The sequence below is a fragment of the Vitis riparia genome, chromosome 7 (assembly GCF_004353265.1).
Source record: "Vitis riparia cultivar Riparia Gloire de Montpellier isolate 1030 chromosome 7, EGFV_Vit.rip_1.0, whole genome shotgun sequence".
Taxonomy (NCBI): Eukaryota; Viridiplantae; Streptophyta; class Magnoliopsida; order Vitales; family Vitaceae; genus Vitis; species Vitis riparia.
This window is the reverse complement of record NC_048437.1, coordinates 16076731-16100297: the sequence shown is the minus strand read 5'-3', so window position 1 is coordinate 16100297 and position 23567 is coordinate 16076731. Positions and strand designations below refer to the sequence as shown.

The window sequence follows — 23567 nt, the reverse complement described above, 5'->3', positions numbered from 1 at the left end:
GTAAGCTCCCAAGAATACTAGAAGGGTCACATAGTCTCGCTTAAAATCCAACCTCCTTAGATAAAGCTTCCCTAAACTGCACCCATCCTTCCAAGATCACCAAACCGTCTTAACTATTTATATACATATATATTGAGGTTATAAGGAGCACATGTATATTATAAACATAGCAATTGACCAACACATTTTAAAAGCATATCTCATGACATTTGATAAAATAATGAATACATATAACATTTAAGCATGAGATACAAAATTCCAAAACTAAATAAAATCATTCATTATAAGATCACTCACAATAAGAATTCCAAATTGGAATTGCAACAACACTTTTGTTATGCTAACATAAAGAACCTACTTTGAAATAATAACACTATTCGAGCTTCTTTACAATTTTCCTTTTCCCTTTCTTGGTAGGTAAATGCTCCTATTTATAGGAACCTAAAGCAAGTGAGCTCATAGGTGACTCATTGCATAACTTAGCTAGGTGTCATTGAAAGGAAGTAGATTAGTGTCTTCCTTATTTTGTGGAGATGATATGTGGTGACATGTCTAATCCTTGCAGTTACTTGGTAGGTAAAGTTTAGGCGTCAACATACTTAATTAGGTGTTAATTGTTCACAACGGCTTAGTGTCCCTTTGGTTGTAGCATTTTGACATTGTATTTCAACACCTCATACTTGGTTACCTATTTTTGACATTTCATACTTAATTGCATGATAAGGGATAGACAAGAAGGTGGTTAAACATGAACACTTCAAAAATATTATTCATGAAGAAAACTGTGGTCAGCACAATTAGAATATAATTTGTATAAACTATTGACATTAAATGAAATTAAGTACTTACTCCATCTTAGAATTGAGTTTATGCTTTCAAAATTCATATTTCATCAGTGCACATTATATTATCATTAAGTGCCATAAATTTTACTAGACATTATTTTCTTAAATAAAACTACTTCAATATATATGTTATTGCTTATTTTTATGTTTCTTAAATTGTTTTCCCAAATTTTTATTAATCTTAATCAATTTCCATCACATCCATTTTTTTTCTCCAAATTTTTTTAAAAATTCTTTTAATAAAATTTAAGTGTTGATATTCCATCAATTTTTTATATGTTCATCACTAGTTTCGATTAGGTATTAATTAAAATTTAAATATTATTTTCCGTCGATTACTTTTAAAAACAAAACAGGGAAGAATGATTCAATTGGATTAACCAGAAAAAAAAAAAAAAAAAAAACGCTTGATTGACTACCTCAAACTTCAATTCATAAAATACATCCCAATTGGAACTTAGTTGAAAATCCATTGTCCCGACAAATAATGCTCTATTGGATTGCATAATAATAGCTCCAGATATTCTAGTATTTTTTAACTTCTACATAAAGTCTTACCGAAAGAAATTTGGTCTCAATATAAAACAGAAAAAAGTTCAGATAAAATATGAAATCTAAATGACAATTTTATATAAATTTCTATTCGAATTCAACCTAATTCAAACTGCAGAATAAAAACAAATAAACACCCACTAGGAAAAAGAAAAGAATCAGACAGTTGTTTGTCTTAGAAACATAGAATAACAATATAACTGAAACAATAACTAGCTACAACACACAAGTTTAAATAACTCATGCATAAGGTTTCAGTTTCCATTGAATGGTTTAAGTAATACATAAAACACATTTCCTAAACCAGCTCTGTACTAAGATTGCAAAACCTCTATTCCTGGTGGGGACAATGAAACATGTAAAGTACAATTTCTGGGGACAAAAGAATGCCTACTGAGAGAACCTCCAGCGAAATTAGCTTTGTTGCTTCCTGGGAAAAAGAAAGATTCGAAGTACGTATGAATCCTTGAATTGTTTCTTTGTTTTTAAGAAATGGAACTTGTGAAATTTGATGTGACTTCAGATTCTGCTGTATCAGTTTCATCACTCTGCATCCGGCTGTTGAGGATTTCCATTACATTCTCCGGAGGGCACTTATGGCCTCGATTTTTTGGTGACGTTTGGCAGAAACACTCAGGCCAAGAGTTCGTATAGAAGGATTCAGGATGGACCCGCTTGTGAGGGCCACCAAGCTTTGAATTGAACATAACACGCCTGACTGCAGCTTCAAAACCAGAGGTTCGGCCATTTTCCCGAGCAATGAAGATGGGAGCTAGAGCTTTCCTGTCTGGCGTGATTGTGGTTCGGAAGCCATAGTACAGGCGGTGACCCATGAGATTATTGGCAAAGTTGCTTGGGCCATCGTAAGTTGGCATGAAAATGTCAGAAAGGAGACAAACCATGTAATCAACAGCAGAGCCCAACAGTGTGTTCTCAGCAATATCTTCTGTGCCAGCCACTGTGTTGTGGTTCTCAAGCTGAGGGAATAATGCTCTAAATGGCTTCATGTAGCGCTCCCCTCCAAAGATTTTACCTGCTGCGAGATATATTCGGGTGGAATTGTCAAATCCCATAGCACGAAAGATCAGACCAACCTGCAAATAATCATTGATTAACTTAAAAAGGGAAAACATAAGGCACTGCCAAGTGCTGTAAACAAGCACATCGGAAGGTATGCTGTCAAGAGTCAACGGAGAAAATAGGCATTATGCTGTTTAAAATCTAAGGCCTCAACCAAAGGAGAAGCTTTATATCACTTCCTACTTACTTCCAACCATAATAGTTTACCTGATGCTCTCTCCTAGGAAACAAAATGGAATGAGGAGCAAAACGGAAGGGGCAAGACTTTTTTAAATTAGGGATCCATTTGGGAGTTCTTGCACTTCTGTTACAGGTACTTTTGATAGGTGAACAGTTAGCTGTTTGGATACAAGCCAAAGAACTGCTTAAAGTGCTTTAGAGGAATTGTTTGTTGTATGACAAACAATTCTACAAAGCACACAATAAAAATGCTTTCAATATTGATAAATGGCCAAAAAGGGCATTAGTAGATTTTATTTTTATTGGAGAATTGGTGCAACAATTGTGGGATCATAGCCTATATAGGTTGAGATTCAATTTGAATTTGTTTCTTTTTCTGCAAAGTTGACTTGATTTATTTCCTGTAATTAAGGACTAATTTAGTAGTTGATTTATTTCTATAATTAGTAGCTAAATTAGTGGAGTAATCCTGGCCTAGAATAGAGTAATTCCTTTTGCTTTTTCCCACTTTAAGATTATAAATATATCTAGTGAATATACAAATCTTATTCTCTATTTTTTATGGCATCAAAGCCTTGTGCTCCACAGTTCTTTTTCTCTTCTGTATTAGCTTCCATTGCCAGCGTTGGTTCAAAACAACAATAATTAGCCAACGACCAATCTCTTCTCTTAAGTTGGTCCAAGGTCATGAACCTTTCCCATACAACCTCCAAAGTTAAAAAAAAAAAAAAAAAAAAAACCATTTTTAAAGGCGCCCAAGAGCCCAACACTACCTTTGAGGGAAGGGACTTCTCCCCTTGACTCTAAGGAAGAATCAAATGAATTCATTGAGAAGTTTTCACTCTTGTTATCCTTCTGTATCAGTTTATCTTTATCCTTGCTGTACTTCCCAAGCACTTGAAGCCTCGTAATTAACTCCTAATCTTGAAACTGTCTCTAAATGGCATGCCCACTTACAACCTCACAAGCATTCACCACCCAAGCCTCTTTATTAGATACAAAAGAGAACATAGAGGGAAAAGAATCCTTAAAGGAGCATCCCCACACCAAACATCATGCCAAAATTTTATTCCTCATTCATCACCAAAAATCATGCTCTAGCCTTAAGGGCTTCCCCAACCTCTTATTGCCTTGCATAAGCCAACACCAATTGACTAATGTATAAGAACTTTTTAAGGTCTAAAGTAATTTCAGGGTAAAGTGGTTTATGTCTTTTACTAATGATTGTATAAGAGTTACCTAGATCTATCTTATGAAATAAAAGTCAGATGTTAGGACTATATTTCCTGTTTTCCATAGAATAGTGAGTATCCAATTTAACTCAAAAATCCAAACCTTAAGATCTGATAATGAGCTAGAATTCTTTTACCAATATTTTTAACCGTACTTACAAAAAGAGAGCATTTTTCACCAATCTTATATTGGTATCCCACAGTAGAATGGAATAGCTAAGAGAAAAAATAAATATTTTCTTGAAATTACTAGAGCCTTAATTTTTCAAATGAATGTTCCCAAAAGCTACTAAGGGGAAGTTGCACAACAGATAACCCTCTTGAGTTCTTGACTTCTAATCACCTAAGAGTCAACTTTGTAAGTTCTACCCTCAATCTGATGGCTACAAACATATCTCCCAGAATTTTTGGTTGTTAGCGTTTGTTCATAGTCATGCTCGCCAAATAATCGAAATTGATCTTAATGCCCTTAATTGTGTATTTATTAGCTATTCTCTGTTAAAAAAAGGGATAAAAGTACTATCATCTGACTTCCAAGAAATTTTTTGTCTATGGATGCTACCTTTCATGGAAGTCAACCATTTTTTCATCAACCTTATCTTTAGGAGGAGCCATTTGCAGAAGACATGGAATTTTTTCCCCATTATTTGCCCCATATACTAGAATTACTTCTGAGCGCGACTCTAAACCCATGCATGTTCTTCTCTCAAACTCCCTAAGCCCTTCCCCAAGTCATCCTCATGACTCACCTAAGCACATCAGATTTGAAACCATAGTTTCTCAGTCCATTATTCCTGATTTTATCATCCAAAGGAGAGAGAGAGAGAGAGAGATATGCTACATCTCTCAAGGTTTCCCCTAGGATAATACAATCTACTCCTAGACCTCTAAGTGGTGCTATAATTATCAACTCGGAAAAAGGTACTGAAACTTAACTTGAGTCTAGTTCCAATGTGTTAGATAATCTTCCTTTACCCATTGCCATTTCAAAAGGTAAGAGACATTGTACTCAACACCTTTTGACTTACTTTGTTTTATTTGATAATCTTTCTGCATCTATAGCATTTGTTATCAACTTAACTCATTGACATACACAAAGTTGTTCAAGAGGCATTAAGGGATGAGAGGAAGACAATGTAAGAGAAGTGTGCCTTCAAAAAAAAGTAATTCCTAGAGATTATGGATCTTTCGATTGGGAAGAAACAGGTTAAGTGTAAATGGGAGTTCACAATAAAATATAGGGCAAATAAGATACTTAGGCGATATAAGGCAAGATTAGTGGCAAAGTGATATACTCAAACTTATGGAATAATTACTAAGAAACCTTTTCTCCAGCTGTAAAGATGAATATTATGTGTATATTGCTATTACTTGCTAGACTTTAATTGCCCATTGCATTAATTTGATATAAAGAAGCTTCCTCCATGGGAATTTAGAGGAAATAAGGTTAGTCGATTGAAGAAGGCTCTGTTTGAGCTAAAATAACCCTCAAGCTTGATTTGGAAGGTTCGCTAAGGTAATGAAGAACAAGAATTATATTCAGAGCCAAAGGGATCATACACTATTTGTCAAAAACTGAGTGTGGGAAAATAAGTGCTTTCATTGTGTACATTTATGATATCGTTGTACTAAGAGATAATTAAGAAGAAATTAAGAGACTAAAAGAAAAGTTGGAAAAAGAATTTGAAATTAAAGACCTAGGAAGACTTAATGCTTTCAAGGAATTGAAGTTGCTCAGTCAAAGAGCGAAATGTGATTTCATAAGAATATCTTAAATCTCTTCAAAGAAACCAGGCTGTTGGAGTGTTAGTCAATGGATAGGCTCAAGCAGCTCAACTATAATCACTAGAGTGAAACATGGATTCTCAACATATATACTCAAAAGTTAGTGTTTGGATTAACATCCCACAGATAAGTTCATCTTTTAGACACCAAAAAACCCTTTGTTGTATAACAGGATTTGGTGAAATGTAAAAATATAAGTCCTATCAAAAGCCCATTTAGTGATGAAGGAGATCAGCATTGACATTCTAAGGAATCATCATGGTAGAGTATTTGGGATCATTTCTAAACCTACAGGGGAGAGATTGGCCATTGGGGCAGTGGTGCTCACATTTTTGGGGAGTGTGCTTCAGCCCAAGTCCTTGAGCCTCTCAAATCTCTTAATGAAGGAGATTATGCAATGATGCTTTAAGGGTGTGAAAAAAGGAAAGAGGTCCATGGGAGTATTGATGGATGGTGCTGAGGATTGAATTATTTTAAGAGATTTGATTCAATCAATTTTGTTATTTTAGGGAGCTAAATTTGGGATTATGATTTGCAATTCAAATTTAAGTGTTATTCTAGATTAGGTTGACAATTTTATAATTTCCTATTAGTCTTGTATAGGCTATAAATATCATATTGTACTCTTCAAATAATATAGAAAAAAATATAAATTCAAGTCATATTTGTTTACATGGTATCGAAACTTACCTTTGATTTGTAAACCCATTCCTTGGTTTTTGTTTTTTTTCTTATTTTGTTCAAAATCATTTGATGTAAGTGATTAAGCCACATCCAAGTCAAATATTGAACAGCCACCACATGCATTTCAAGTTACATCTCACAAACAAAAATGGCAGAACTACTTGTAGTTGTCTCAATTCGTAAATATGTTTAACCAGGCCAAGGGAAAATTTTGTTATCTCATTGGAGCAACATAGCCATGAGAAAAGAAGATGAGGCAGGATTTAAAACACTGGATGCAGAAAACTCAATGGTGATGGTCTGGCTTGTTAACTCAATGGACCCAGAAATTGGACAGACATATTTGTTCTTATTAACAGCAAAAGAAATGTGGGATGCAATCAATAAGACATTATCAGATTTAGGCAATTCAACCCAAGTATATGAGATTAAGATCTGAATTTGTGAAACGAAGAAAGGAGCTCTGGGTGTCACGAAATACTATGGTATTCTTAAGGGTCTTTGACAAGAGTTAGATCATTATTATGAAGCTAAATGAGAGAATGCAGAAGATGTTGCCCAATTCAAGAGGTTGTAGGAAAAAGAATGTGTTTTTGAATTTTTGGCAGGATTAAATTTGAAGCTTGATGAAGCAAGGGGAAGAATCCTTGGAAGAGAACCTCTCCTCCCAACTGTTCGAGAGACGCTTGCATGTATAAGAAGAGAGGGAAGCAGGAGGAATGTTATGATGAATGGCCAACAAAATGGCCAAAGTTCAAAAAACTCAGCCTTATTGATAACAGCTCCTGAAACTACCCTTACTAATAAATAAATAAAAATCTAGGAAAGAAGAAGAAAAGGCCAAAGTCTAGTGTGATTATTGTAATAAACCCAGACATATTAAGGAAACATGCTGGAAATTCATGGGAAGCCTGCTAACCTGAAAAACAACCACTTTCCAAAGAGAAACAAGTGTGCTTTTCTAGCTGAATTCTCACAATCAAGCAATCTTGGAAGAGATGAGACTCAAAAAGGTGATTTCTTCATTGCCTCAAGTGTTTCTTCTGAAGTAAAAGCTCCTTGGATCATAGATTCAGGAGCAACAAATCATATGACTGTTTGTTCACAATTATTTTCATCATATACTCCATGTTTTGGTGGACAAAAGGTAAGAATAGTTGATGGGTCTCTATCCTTAGTGACAAACAGGATTATTCCTATTTCTAAAACGCTTGTGCTAAATTCAATTTTACATGTGCCTAACCTTTCTTGTAATCTATTTTCCATGAGTAAGTTCACCAAAGAAATATTTGTATAGCTAAATTCTTTCCTAGTCATTGTGATTTCCAAGAGTTGGCTTCAGGGATAAAGATTGGCGTGCCAAAAAAGTTGATGGGTTATACTACTTTATTGATAATGTCGTTCTAGAGAGACAAGCTCAAGTAGTAAATAAAGTCTTTTCTCAAACTATTGAGAATAAAATAATGTTATGGCATTATGGATTAGGACATCCCACTTTTTATTATTTGCAAAAACTCGTTCCTTTGTTGTTTAAAGACAAAAGTCCTTTATTGATGATCACACTCATTTATGTTTGGTGTATTTACTAAAGGAAAAAATTAAGGTGGTAAAACTTTTAAAGACTTTTGCACTATGGTTCAAAACCAATTTCAAGAAAAAATTAAGGTGCTTAGAGTAAACAATGGAAAAGAGTATTTTTCAAATATTTTGGGAAAATATATTTTACAAAATGGAATTATTCACAAATCAACATATTTTGACACACCACAGCAAAATAGAATTGTTGAAAGGAAAAATAGACATTTATTGAAAGTTGCACAAGAAATTATGTTTACCACTTAAGGATCCAAAACATTTTTGGGGAGAAGTTGTTCTTACAGCCTCATATTTGATCAATTGTACACCTACAAGGATCCTACAATTTCAAACTCCATTGGATACTTTTTAGCAATTCTATCGACACAATAAATTGTTCACTTCATTACCTCTATAGCTATTCAATTGCATTGCATTTGTTCATGTGCATAGCCATCTTAGAAGTAAATTACATCCCTATGCAATTAAGGGTCTGTTTGGCAACTGTTTTTTAAAATAGTTTTCTATTCTCCAGAACAAAAAAACCTAAAAAACTCATTTGGAAACCAAGAATTGTTTTCTATTCTTAAGAACAAAAAATAAGGTGTTTTCAGAAAACATCTTTTAGTTGTTTTTTTGTTGTTTTCACTTGTTTTCTTAGGGTTGTTTTAAAAAATAATTATACAAACACTTAGAATTATTAAAAATAAACAATACACATAAAAATTATTTTAAAACATATTTAAAAATATTAAAAAAAAATTAGATTTCTAAACAAACTTTTGTTTTACAAAATATCAAAAACAATTTTCAAAAATTGTTCTCAAAAACTGTTTTTAAAACTATTTTCCAAAACAGTTACCAAACAGGCCCTAAATGTGTGTTTTTAGGGTACCCTCCAATATAAAAAAAAGGGTATAAATGTTATGACCTTATTTAAAAAAAAAAAATGTTTCACTTTTGACATTACTTTTTTGAAAAACAAGCTTTCTTTCCCCATACTTCTCTTCAGGGGGAGAATGTAAGTGAAGATAAGTTTTGGGAAACTCTGTATGTTCCCCTTTTTCAAATTGCACCTTTTCAAACTAAGAAGGTCCAAACTAATCCATCAAGAAGCCTTGATTCTATAATGCCTAGTATTAGTGCAAGAAGACAACCAATTGAGCTTGGTGTCTACTCTAGACAACAAAGTCAAAAGGAGACAACCTAAAATTCTTCAAAGCAGGGCTATGACTCAAACCATGAAGCTAAGGACATGGAAATTATAGAAAACCATGAGCCCCTTCATCTTAATTCTTCATTTTATGGAGGATATAAATGATCTCAATATGCTAATAGCTCTTAGGGAAGGGACCAAGTCATGCACTCTCCAACCAATATCAAATTTTGTCTTTTTATAGACTCTTACCATCTTTTAAAGCTTTTACTTCTAATGTATCTAGCATAGATATTCCTAAAACTGCAAGAAGCTCTAGAATTTCCAAAGTGAAGGGGTGTAGTACTTGAGGAGATGAAAGCTCCTTAAAAGAATGGTACTTGGCAAATCATGGAGCTACCCAGAGGAAAGACCTTAGTAGGATGTAAGTGGATTTTCACAATCAAGTATAAAGTTGATGGAACTATTGAAAGGTACAAAGCGAGACTAGTTACAAAAGGCTACACACAAACCTATGGTATTGATTACCAAGAGACATTTGCACCAGTGATTAAGATGAATATGGCTAGAGTCGTACTCTCTCTTTTAGTTATTATCGATTGGTCTCTTCATCAACTAGATATCAAAAATGCATTTCTTAATGGAGAACTCAAGGAAGAAGTTTACACGCTTCTGCCCCCAAGTTTTGAGAACCCTTAAAAAGGAAAGGTGTGTAAATTAAAGAGAACTCTCTATGGCCTAAAACAGTCACCGAGAGCAAGGTTTGAAAGATTTTCAAATACCATTAAGGCCTTTGGCTTCTCTCCAAGTCACGCAGATTACACCCTATTCTTCAAGCATTCCATGGATGGAAAGATTACTATTCTTATTGTGTACGTAGATGATATTATCCTTATTGGGAATGATGAAGCCAAGATTGGACAGCTTAAAACATTACTAGCAAAGGAGTTTGAGATAAAGGAACTAGGTCCTTTACGATATTTTCTTGGAATGGAGATAGCTTAGTCAAGTAAAGGAATTTCATTTTCATAAAAAAAAATATATGCTCAACTTGTTACAAGAGGTACAAATGCTTGGTTGCAAACCAAGAGATATTCCAATCGAGCCAAATCATAAACTTGGACTACTTGAGAAGAGCAAGACAGTAGATAGGGAACATTCTCAATGACTAGTAGATAAACTTATCTATCTACCACAAATGAAGCTTGATATAACATTTGCAGTGAGTGTAGTGAGTCAATTTATGCACTCACCTTATGAAGAACACATGGAAGTTATATGCAAAATACTTAAGTAATTAAAAAGAACACCAAGGAAAGGTCTACTCTTCAAAAAGGGTGAACATTTAAAAGTTGAGGCATACATTGACGCTAATCGGGCTAGAGCTATTAATGATAGGTTAACCTAAGGTTTTTGTACTATGGTAGGTGGAAATCTAGTCACTTAGAGAAGTAAGAAGCAATCGGTCGTGGCGAGAAGTAATGAGGAAACAAAATATAGGGTTGTTGCTCAAGGATTGTGTGAGCTTCCATGTTTAAAGAAGTTAACTAAGAGTAAATATGAAAGCTCCAATGAAGCTTTAATGTGACAATAAAGCTGCAATAAACATATCTAACAATTCAATGTAACATGATTGAACATGTGGAAATTGAGAAACATTTTATTAAAGAAAAATTGGAAAGTGGTCTTATTTGTATACCATTTATTCTAAAAAATGAACAACTGGTTGAAATACTTAATAAGAGGCTACTACAACCTACATTTGACTACTGGACTAGCAAGCTAGGCATGATTAACATCTATGAGTCAGCTTGAGGGGGAGAGTTGAGAATTGCATTATTTTAGGAGATTTGATTCAATCAATTTTGTTATTTTGGAGCTAAATTTGGGATTTTGATTTGCAATTCAAATTCGATTCCTATTCTAGATTAGGTTGACAATTATATAGTTTCCTATTTGAATACATCTTGTATAGGCTATAAATATCTTATTGTACTCTTCAAATAATATAGAAAAAAAAATACAGATTCAATCCATATCCGTTTACAGATGGCTTCCTTAGATTATCAAAGTCACTATGGATCTAGGACACTCTTTCTTTTGAGCCACAAGCTTTGCCATCTTAGCGATCCAAGTCAAGGATCAGCTAGCCAAGTGACAAGCCTCATAGTTGGTTTCTTCTGTGGCAGATTTCTTACCTCCTGGAGCTTTGTGACTCTCTTATGGGGATAATAGATTGCCTTTTTACCACCTTCGGTTGATTTCTTGCTTTGAAGCCTCTCAAGATAATCTTTTTCCATTTTTTATTGGATCTTACAAATATAAATTTTTGGAAGGAATCCCATCCTTGTAAATTCATTTCAAGGAATTTATTTTTTCTCACCAGAAAGGAAAAAAACAAAAGAAAATAGAAAACCCATTTAAAAGGGAAAACGTCAGCTTCATCTTGTTCCAAGAAAAATCCTGAGTTCCTTCCAGATATTTTTTTGGCATGTGCAAACAAAAGAAACCATTCTAAAATATGCATAACTCATGGAATCATCTTTGATTGAAACGACTCCTCCCCAGGAAGTTCCTGAATTGTATAAACCTCACTAGTCCAAGAATTAATAAAGCTAGTAACAAAATCAGCTACCATACCCATCTCTATATGCATGAATAATGTCTTTCCAATACTCAAATATAGCAAACAACTCAGCAATTTTGCAAACAAGCCCCCAGAACCCATGGATTATCCCCAGCAAAGGTCCAGATCAGCTGAAGCTGATGATCTCTATTAGGCTTAGCCATCCATATCACAAGACAATTTTCTTTTGAGATTATGTTGGGGAGAGAATATAAAGAAATAAATAGAGCCAGCTGGACCCCAGAGAAACCTCTTGTGTTGGCAGGTCTATGTCTCATACAGTTTGGTTCATGTCCTGATATGTTCAAATTCAATTTGGATTAACCTAAAGACATTAATACCTCTTCAAGCCTAGAAAGTTAGCTTTTCTGACACAAAATAAAGTTTTTTTTCCAGTTCAATTTGAGGAATAGATCAGTTGAGAACAAAAAGAACCAGATCTATGGTATGGACATGGGAACAATCAGATTGAACATATTTATGTTTTGCAACCTTGTTGGCTTTGGTCATGGTACTCTAGAAATTTTAGGCAATAGAGCAAGAAAGAATGATAAAGAAGTTTTACCTCTTCTGGAGTTAATGGGCATTTTCCATTGGCTCTTATTTGCTCATAATCAAGTGGCTTATCTTTGAAATTTTCCACCCGGTATTTCTTCAATATTCCCTGCTCTTCAGGGGTAAATATATTGTAGCACCTATATATTTTCATCAAAACTAGTTTCAATTGAAGATGAGTGCTTATATAAACAACACCGATCAAGCAATACAGAAATAGGCATGGATATATAAGAATCCACTTATATATGCAAATGCAGAATAGATACATGCATACTTAAAAGTTGTTGGCTTCACAAATGATAAAATGGAAGAAAAATTGATATCATAGCATTTTTTTTATTTAAGAATAAAATTGTATTGTTTTTTTTTTGTGTAGAACCTGGCGATTCTGTTCAACTACACAATGGAGTGAGAAAATGGAGGTAAAGAAAAAAAATTGAATCCTAAGACAACCATTTCAACTCAGTAATGGATTGGCTTGATAAGTTTAACAGGGAAGAACTCAAAGCTCAAGGAGTTCTTGAGAATGACTCAAAGGAATTTGCATTAAAATTAAATTTTAACTGTACACCATATTCAATAAGGGTGTGGTGCATTGCTTGGTGTGAGGTAACTTCTATGGTTGTCACGAATGAAAAGGTGGGTTCAAGTCTGCATGTGGTCTCTTCTTGCAAAGATGATGAAAATGGCCTTAAATGAACTCACATCAATTCAGAAAACACTTAATTACCCAACTACTTGAGCTCCTTAATAGATAAAGGGAGTAGTAGTATCAATTCAGCCAGTTGACAACCCAGTCAAAATAAATGTCTCAACATTACATAGATGAACTGATACTGGTAGTACATAAATTAGCTTGGAAAACAAGGAAAAATTTATTATTATTTAAACTTCTTCAGGAATGACAATAGATAACATAAAAAATTCAACTAATGAAATAAAATTTTGTACTTCCTAGAACAAAATTACTTGCTGTGTAAATCTAAATGTTTCACTTTTCACAAAAGTTTAGGTTATTTGCATATTTTTCTTGCACACACACACACATGGTATAGAGTCCAACTCTACTTCTGGGCCAACATTAATGTGATTACACAAAAAATTGTGCTTAAGAAATCCTAGATCAGTCTTAATGTAGTGCTGGGGTGTAAGGCAATTAGCCTAATTCGAAAGTGATCATGGTGATATATATAGTGGACTTTCCTACAGACTAGATTCTGTTTGCTCACTTACTGAGGCATTATGTTTTTGGTAAATCATATGATTTTTCTTTTTCACTTCATAACCATTAACCAGAAATTAAATAAAAAGTCAATCACAATATAAACAAATTAGACTCCTAATGGACATTTTATGCTTCTTATTCTTTTCTAAGTCTCCATTTCTAAAAGAAAAAAGTGGGTTGAAGATACTCTTGGCTAAGTAATTTTTCCTTATTATAATAATTTTCTACAAAGAAAGTCTCCTTGATTGGATTAATCTCTTCTGCCATGTCCATAGCAACAGCAACTAAAATTAAAAAATAAATTAACTTCCCCAATAATCATATCAAGGATATAAGATAATGATATTGTCTATCCCAACAGTTCATTCATCTCATTGTGCTCTGCAAAGCAGGTTAAAGCTGGTGTAAAGTAGTAGGGATTTACTGTTCAGTGACATGAAACTTAAAGAGTGTGACTTGTACAAGTTGCTAGAAGTTCATTTCTTTCCACATAAAATCAACCCCAATCCAGAGTAGTTCAACCCATTAATTACATGACTTTGGCATCACCCAATTGGTTGCATTATGAGTAAAATGTTCAAAATCTTACTCCCTTAGCCCACATGTGCACAAATAATGACGTCCTCAAACTCTGACTGAATAGTTGAAATGCTGCAATCAACCATAGGTCCTGGTTCCTGGTTTTCTGACCAATCTATCTACAAAATCTAGCTTATTTTCATTTTATATAGAAAATGCAACTTCAATATCTTTCTTCCACACAACCCCCACCGCTGCCCCCCCGCCCCCGCCCCCGCCCCCCACCCCCACACTCCCCCTCTTTATGGGAAAATGCAAATTTTATTAATAGCACCAACCAAAACAGGCACACCAAAGCATAGATGAAGTAGACAGATGGTGCCAAAAGGCAATAACAGCAGATAAAACAAAAAATTCCCTCCCTTCATTTTGACCCTGTCCAATCAACTAGATTAATCATCTACATTGAAGCCATACCCAATGACCTTCTATCCTAAAGCAAAAGAATAGATAAAAAAAAATTACAACTTCAGTATCTTGAGGTAATGATTTCACTCATTAAAAGAGCACATGATATTAATCTCCATTAAGTTAACAGGTAAAGTTTTAGCAAGACACTGCATTTTACACATCAACCTCCCAATGGTTAAGCATTGGAGCATAGGATATAATCCATAACAGAGTTCTTAACACAAATAGATTACGTGACAAAGCTCTCACCTCTGTTTCATTAACAGCAAAAATAAACAATATCCATCCAATGACTAACACTTCAAATAAAATTAAGCGAGTTATAGTTTAGATAATAGCATACCCAGCAAAAGCAAGCATATCCAACTCAAACCGAAGATGTATTGCCAAGAAGTGACCTTGTGCGCGCAGTTTGCTAACAACTGAGTTACTTAATTTCATGATGTGTGGTTTAAATCTGAGAGCATGATAATTAACTCTGCATCTCAATCTCTGGTATTCAGGATTGTCTATTTCTTCTTCCAAACGATGTGAAAATGGAGTGAGATATATAGCACCATGTTCTTTCATCTTCTCCAATGCTTCTGTTAAATACCAACTAATAGGAGCATCTCTTGGGGGCCGAAGCTGAAACAGAAGGCAGAAACATTTCTGAATCATTTGAAAAAGTTGAAATAAGTTCATCCATGAGGAAACATCAATCAGAAGAATCTGACCTGATACCCTTTTATCTTCTTGGTCTTCCCATTTTTGGTAATTTCAGGAAGTTTTTCAACAATCCTTACATCATACCTCAGTGACTTGATGAAATGCTCAACATCATAAATACCTTCAAAGCCACTGAATGCAGTAATAGATATCCTCAAAAAAATTAATCCAATGCAAAATAGTTTAATAAAAGTGAAGATTTCTGAGAAGTGAATTTTTATTGATTCTCGTGTATTTTCTATAGAATACAACATGGTATATATACAAGAGAATGGTGCAATCAGCCACCATAAGGACCAGACTCAATCTTAACTAATTAGAGAACAAAATCTCCACTAAACAAGGAAAGACATTAAACTAGGAACTAATAACAAAATACCTAAAAAGGCCTTAACAAATCCCTAGAATTCCTCATTAACTTTAAGCTAGAATTCCACACTCCCCCTCGAGCTAGGACATAGATATTGTACATGCACAGCTTGTGACTCAGTTCTTCAAAGTTAGTTCTTGAAAGAGCTTTAGTGAGTATGTCTGCCGTTTGGGATCTTGTAGGAGTATAGACCAACTGTACAATTGCCTTCTCAATCTTTTCTAAAATGAAATGTCGATCTAACTCGATGTGTTTCGTCCAAGGATTAAAATTTTGGATTTTTTCGGCGAAATATCGTCAATATATCGAATATCAATGGTGTTCGACACGATATTGGGCACCGATTATCTATCAATGGGAATTTTGGGCAAAATATCAGTAATATCGGCGAAATATCAGCGATATATCGGTTTGGAGGTGAAAAATCGACGAAAAAATCGAGCGTAAAGTGACGCATAGAGCAACGTAGGAAATCTGTCAAAATATCAGAGATATATCGACAATATATCTAATATATCGGCGAATATATCGTCGATATATCGGGGAAATATCGGAGATTTTTTTGAAAGTTTTTTTTAAAAAAAAATATTTATCCTTTTTTTTTTAAATTATTCATTTTTAATTTATTTTTTATTTTAAATCTATATTATCATTTTATTTTTAACTACTTTTTATATTTATCTCATTAATGCTATTTTAAAAAATTACTATCACTTCATTCTTTTTTTTCTTTTATCGGTTTAATTTTATTTAATTTTAAATGTTTTTATTTTAAAATATTAAAAATATAATTTTACTCAAAAATTGCTACAATATAAAAAAATTAATGAAGTCCTAATATTCTATAAATTAAAATTAATTTAATAAGATAAATTATTAATAATTTTAATTATTTAAATAAATTAATGTTAATAGAAAATTTGTCACTTGTAATAAATTTTTAGAAATCAAATATCAAATAAAATATTTTATATAAATCAATTTAATTTTTTGTTTAAAATGTAATAAAATATGTTTTAATAAAAGTATTTTAATTTTTAAAATAAATTAATATAAATATATTAAAGGAATTTATACTAATTTTTTATAAAAATTTGATAAATATTATCTTTAATCATACATATATCAATTACACTTACAAAATAACTTTAATATATATATATATATATATATATATATATATATATACTTATTTATTTTATCATTTTTTTTTGGAGTTTTTTCAAGCATTCTTATGAATTTTGAATAATTTTCGTCTCATCGATATTTTTGTTAAAATATCCCTCGATATTTCTCCGATATATCCGTAAAATTCAAGTATTGATATATCCATATTTACCGATAATTTAATCCTTGGTTTCGTCCTATCATAATGCACAGGATTCTTTGCTTCCTAAATAAATTATGGATGCATTAAGTAGTTGGAAGGGAAGTATTGTTAGTAAAGGAAAGAGGAAAGTATATGAGACAACTCCACTTGGCTTGTTTTGGTGTATTTGGAAGGACACAAGAAAAAAAACTTTTATGGCATGAATTAGTCTGATTGCAGTTGGAAAATACCTATTCACTCTTTGATTGAATTGACTATTCAATAAGAGGGCTTTCTTTCTAAATTTTATTGTCTCGACCGGTCCTTAAGGTGTTCTTTTTCTTTTTCTTTTTTTTTTCTTTTTGAGTGATCCTTGTATTCATCTCATGACCAACAGTTGAGCTTGCCCCTTTTTGGTGCCCATTTTATATTATCCTTATTTATTCATATAAAAAATTGATGTATTAATTAAGTAATTGAGAGCTGTCATGTTTTGCCATCTCATCCTAGTGTCTTCCAAGGTTATTGAGGTAAATCATTTCCACAGTGAATATAATCAACAAATGCACCACAAATCAAATGAATATTCCATGAATGCCAACTACAGAGCCAATGCATCATGCAACAATTCAAAAATTTTCATAGACAGTTAAACTAGCCTTCAAAAACAAAATAAAATAGTAACTGAATTTAGTACCTATGATCATGCCAGAAGGCGTTCGCATCTAATTCAGGTAATACAAGGGTGGCATTCATGATTCGTGCAGCAAGAACAGCATTACAAATCTAGAAGAGCCAAAATAGAATATATTAGTTCTCCTTTTCTATAAATAAAGAAATTTTTAATTCATACCAGAAAATAAAAGTAAAATTCCCTTGTAAATAACTCTGTCCAAATGTAGAAAGTTTTTTTAAAACAGCATACAGGGCTAATTGACCATTTCTATCTAGGGACACATGTTTGGTCATGGGAATGATAATATGGCATATGCAGATCATTCATTCGATATCTCTCTTGCTTTGTTAGTGAGTGTTATAGGTTCCATGTTCATATATCATTTCTATATTATCCAGGTAAAGCCCAAACTATATCCTATACTCTGAGATCAAAGAGAGCTTTCCTATTTTAAAGAAAGCCCACCAATTTAGCCATTTTCTTCTTGACAGACAAAAAACTGTTTTATCTACACATAATGCCAATCAAAAAGGAGGCAGACCTCAATTTCAAAAGAGGAATACAAAAGGCACCAAAAGGTAAGAAACAGGAAAAGGAAACACACTAGCATACCAATTTAGTCATTTTCTTCTTCACAGGCAAAACAACATTTAATTAAAAAATCCCAATCAAAAAGGAGGCAAACCTCAATTACAAAAGAGGTATACAAAAGGCACAAAAAGGTAAGAATCAAGAAAGAAAACACACTAGTATGAACCCACGGTCTTTCCTAGTCCACAAGTTCTAACATAGATAGCCAAAAAGGAAACACCAATTTAGACAATCATTTCCAGCAAGGTCCTAATAACTTTATGTCAATGAGCATGATTACGAAAAACAGTTTTTCTAGTTACTTAACTATCCCCATTCTTAATATCTGGTAACTGCTAGTGCTAGCAGATCCAGTATTTGTTTTTAAATAGCGTACCAAAGCATGTATACTTTGCACGCTTCCGGCATTCTAAAGGAAAGATCTTTCATATATAGCTCCTCTTCCTTTACAAGATTCCAAAATACATGATTCAGTTTAGCTGCTTGTACATTCACCCTGGAAGGGGGTGTATAAAACATAAATCATGCAATGGTAAAAATAACCATCTTTGAATAAGACAAATGGTATAGATTTACCATCATGAATCTGTCAAAAGGATTATGCAAGTATACACAAGAACATGAAAGGATAGATCATTCATCTAATCCTTTGGAATAATCTTTTATAAAGGTACTTTAAGTTGAACAACCACCTACTTTAAAGTTCAGGTATGCATCATACCAAAATGGATACTATTTAGAAAATACATAAAACACAAGCAAGGTAATAGAATGATTGAGTGGTTGAAAACCACATATTCTCTAGACAAGTTCCTTTAAAAATAATTCTAAACACAAGGAAAACAAACAGCCAACAAAGCAAATGCCAAGATGGAACATGGATAATCTAGACAATGACAAAAACAAAACTCAAGTCAATGCAAGACATATGAATATAAGAAATTCAAGCACCACTTTTGATAGGATGACAAGGGGCTAAAGGCCTCTTAAGCACCAAAGGCATTTATTTTTCCTATCTTTTTTGGTTTCAGTCTCCTTGTACACATCCTATCTCCCTGACTTATGCCCCTTTCTTTAGGTGACATGCATGATGCACCTATCAAAAAGAAAATTTACAAGCAACATCAGGCCTATATCCACCCCCATATCACATTAACGAATTCACTTAAAAATATTACACAACTAACACTTGGTTTCCACAACTCACAAAAAACAATAAAAGCAACTAATGAGCTTGTTACAAGTTCAAATCAACGTCAAGAGCATGAGTAACTTCAAACACCCTCAAAGGGACCACTTTATTTAGAGTTCAATCCAAATTCCCCAACCCAAATTTTATGGACTACTAAAAGATTCAAAATTACTTTTTAAGGCAACAAAAAACAATTAAAGCTTTTAAATCATCCTTTGGCTTTGTGGTTAATTAAGAGCCCCTCTAGCTTCACTCTGCTTTAACCTTTCAAGGATAGCAATCTTCCACACTCAATTAAAGAAGTGAATTCCTTACTCAAAAATATCCTAAAACAATGGTTTTGAGGAATCTAAGGGTCTATTAATCTCTTAATGGTTAGACTCTCACTAAAGTCTCTCAAAATAGGTAGAAGATCAATCAAGCAACTCAAAACAATGCGTTTAAATAGGGCTCCAATGGCTAGTTGGCATGCATTAAAGAGCCAAGCTCAATTGACCCAACTCCCAATGGTCACTAAAACTTACATCAACTTCCCAAAAAAGGGAAATTAAGCTCGATGCACCTAGTAAGAATGGAAGAAAAAACTAGTTCACAAGCTCTACAAAGAGTCAAGTTTTTGTTGACCCAAGTAAGCTCAGTTTTACCCGAGTATCAAAAGGCAATCCTACCAAAAGGAAGTTACCCTAAAGCCTTATATACACCTCAAGTAAGCCAAACAGCAAAACTTGGAATACAACAAACACTTCAAAAGCATGAGAAAATCACTTCAAACTTTTTAAAAATCTTCTTTTTATAGGAAGGAAGGCATTATATTAATAAAAAAAATCAAGTTCAAGGAAGGATAAGGTATTCTTAGATCTAAACACAAGCAAAGGGAGGTTAAGACAACAAACTTGTAAAAGGAGCCAAAGCTCCATCAAAACCTCAAAAATCCAACAATATTCTTCAAGATAGAACAAAATGCTCATGGGATATGAATCCCCTAATAATAGGCTCCTTATTTGACCAAATTATCTTTTATTTGGTTTGCCAATCAAAGTTTCCACATAAAGATGCACTCCTTAAATCTCTTGAGAGGTTAATAATGTTTCAAGTTCAAATATCCAATGTCCATTGTCCACTATCTCCTCAAGGTAACCAAAATAGAACAAGAATCAAGCCGCCCTTGCCAAAAAAGTGATTAATATTGAAAGAAAATCCCTCAAGCATACCTTCTAAAAAGAAAGAGCCCTTGCTTTAACAACCAACCCAAATATAACTAAATTAGAAAAGCTCTAACCTCTTTGTCCTCAAAATCTCTAAATACTACATAAATCCTCATTTTCCTAGGTTATCCAAAGAACAGACATCAAAATCCCTATAAGTCTCATTATGCTATACTAGAACGTAGTTTGTAGAACCACAAGGTTGACAAAGGAGACACTTTGTGAATGGCTACCACCTCCAGTGGATTTTGTTAAGTTACATTTTGATGAATGTTCTTTAGGTAACCTAGGGCAATTACAGATTGGGGGTTGCAAAGAGATCACTTTGGCTTAGCATTAAGAGCATTCTTTAAACTTGCAGGTCGAGGTTTAGCAATTGAGACAAATTTCTACCCCCTTTTATAAGGGTTGTTATAAGCAAAAGTTTTGAGTCTCTCCAATTTTCTACTAGAAGGTGACTATGCTAGTGTCATATCATGGGCGACTAAGAAAGAAAGAGGACTATGGAAGTTTCATAATTGGTTGCACCAAATTATTGACATTTCTTTAGAGTTAAGATGTTCTTTCTTTTGGGCTCCTGGCTTAGGGAATCACGTGGCAAACGTGTTTACTAGAAGAGGAGCTAGACATATCATTTCTCTGGATTTTCAATTTAATTCCCAGCTTGAAGGAATTAGTTTTCCTAGTCTTTTGGGATTATATTATGATTTTATTATTTTTATTTTATTTCCTATTTTAAATAAAGAGATAAGAATGATTGCATTAAAAATCTCTATTTTAATTCAGTTGGCATATAACCCTTATTTTGAGGGATTGTTACTAGAATTGTGGGGATTCCATAATAGGTTTATTGTCATGCTTTTCCTATATATTCTAGCTTCTTCTACCGTTTATAAAATAAGAAAAATTAGAGTTTTCCTTTCTAAATTTCATTATGATATCAAATCCAAATCTATACCTATCATTATCTAATTGGTGAAATGCAGAATGGCTACTCCGAACACAACCTCCACCTCAGATGTGACCTCTAGCTAAGAGGTTACTTCTTCCAACATCAATGGCGGATTAGAAGCAGAGTAAAAATAATTACCTCCAATGGATCCATTCATTTATGCTTTTCATATGAGGGAAAAGAAAAGATGATTTTCTCACCAAGGCAGCCACAGTTCAGTCAACAAAGGATCCAAAGTAAAAGGCCTGGAAATCTGAAAACAGCATGGTGATGTCATGGTTAATCAATTCAATGACTGAAGAAACTGGAGAAGACTTCACATGCTACAAGATGGACAAGGAAATCTGAGACGCTGCAAAGGAAACCTACTAGATAATGAAAACACATTTGAATTATTTGAGGCAAAAGGTATCCTAAACAATCTTTGTCAAGGAGAACTTAGTGTCACTCAGTATTTCAATACTCTAAATAGATATTGGCAACAAATAGACCTCTTTGATAATGCTACACCTGGCTGTTTGGAATGTAATCTCAAGTATAAAAAGATTGTTAAGAAAGAAAGAATCTTTAAACTCTTGTTTGGGCTTAACAAAAATCAGGATGAAGTAAGAGGAAGAATCCTCATAGGTATAATTTCAACAATATGATAAAAAAAAAAAAACGGGTGTTTAAATCAAATAATGCCAAAGATTACTTCAATTCTATACTTGGGGAGTATCTAATGAGCCATGGTGTAGTGCATCAAAGTTGTTGCATTGACACACCTCAACAAAACAGGGTGGTAGAAAGAAAAATCCGACACCTTGAAGTGGCTAGCTCTATTATGTTCAATATAAATGTTCTCAAATATTGTTGGGGTGAGGCAGTCCTCACAGAGTCACAACCTCATACCTCATTAATAGAATTCCATCAAGAGTTTTAAAATTCCAAATACCTCATCAAACTTTTCTCCTCTCCTACCCAAATACCCAAAAAATGTATTTAGTTTATGGCATTTGTCCATATCCATGAATAGTTCCAAAGCAAACTTGACCCAAAGGTCATCAGATGTCTCTTTCTTGGCTACTCTTTCACTAAAAAAAGTTACAAATGCTACTCCCTTATCACTAGAAAATTCTACACTTCCATGGATGTAACTTTTTTTTAAAACCAATCATATTTCCCAAAAACTTACATTCAAGGGGAGAACTCAACTATACAAGAATGTAACTTTTTGCCTAATACCTCCATTCCATCATAAACCAAGACCAAGCCTACCTTCATTTCCTCCATTCCATCGGAAACTGAGCCTAACATCATCATCCCCAAATCAACTTTTCCTAACAACCAAGATCTGATTACTCTTGTCCATACTCAACCTGCAACTAATAATGAGCTACATATTTATTCAAAGGGGAAAAGACCATAAGAGGAAATAGAGGATCACACACCTCCCGAGCAAAAACATGAATTCAACAATCCAAGTCCAAATAGTCCAAGTAACACTTCTCATGAAATCCAAATTGATAATATTGCTAATGATGATCTTGATGTTCCTATTGCATTAAGGAAAGTTGTGAGAGCATTTACCTAATATCCTATCCACGATTTTGCTTCTTATGATGGTTTATCATCAAGATATCAGGCATTTTTCACTAATCTATCCTATGTAGAAATCCCGCAAAGTATTCATGATGCTTCAGGAAAATCATAATGGAAGGTTGCCATTGGGGAAGAAATTAATACTCTAAAAAGAAATGGTACTTGGGAACTTTTAGATTTATCATAAAGGAAACAACCAATTGGATGCAAATGGATTTCACTATCAAGTGTAAACAAGATGGAAGTATAAATCGCTACAAAGCAAGGCTTGTTGCTAAGGGATTCACTCAAACGTACAACATAGACTACCAAGAGACTTTTGCTCCTACTACTAAGCTCAATGTTTAGGTTTTGTTATCCTTAGCAGCTAACCTAGATTGGCCCCTTCATTAATTAGACGTCAAAAATGTTTTCCTTAATGGTGACTTGGAAGAGGAAGTGCACATGGAAATTCTACCAAGTTTTAAGACAAGAAGCAATGTTAACAAAGTCTGC

The 23567-nt window shown here is 33.5% G+C and overlaps 1 protein-coding gene across 2 annotated transcripts in view; it reads right to left on the bottom strand.

Moving 5' to 3' along the window:
- Window positions 1-1517: 1517 nt before the first annotated feature.
- The window catches only part of LOC117918705 (O-fucosyltransferase 1-like), a 36838-nt gene continuing 14788 nt past the window's right edge, over window positions 1518-23567 (bottom strand). For both annotated transcript variants that reach the window (XM_034835542.1, XM_034835541.1), the window contains 5 exons: window positions 17573-17661; window positions 15205-15328; window positions 14832-15115; window positions 12281-12410; window positions 1518-2491 (listed from right to left, as the gene is read on the bottom strand). In XM_034835542.1, coding sequence (XP_034691433.1) covers window positions 1883-2491; window positions 12281-12410; window positions 14832-15115; window positions 15205-15328; window positions 17573-17661 — 1236 coding nt within the window. In that variant the 3' untranslated portion in view covers window positions 1518-1882. The remainder of the gene's footprint in view (window positions 2492-12280; window positions 12411-14831; window positions 15116-15204; window positions 15329-17572; window positions 17662-23567) is intronic.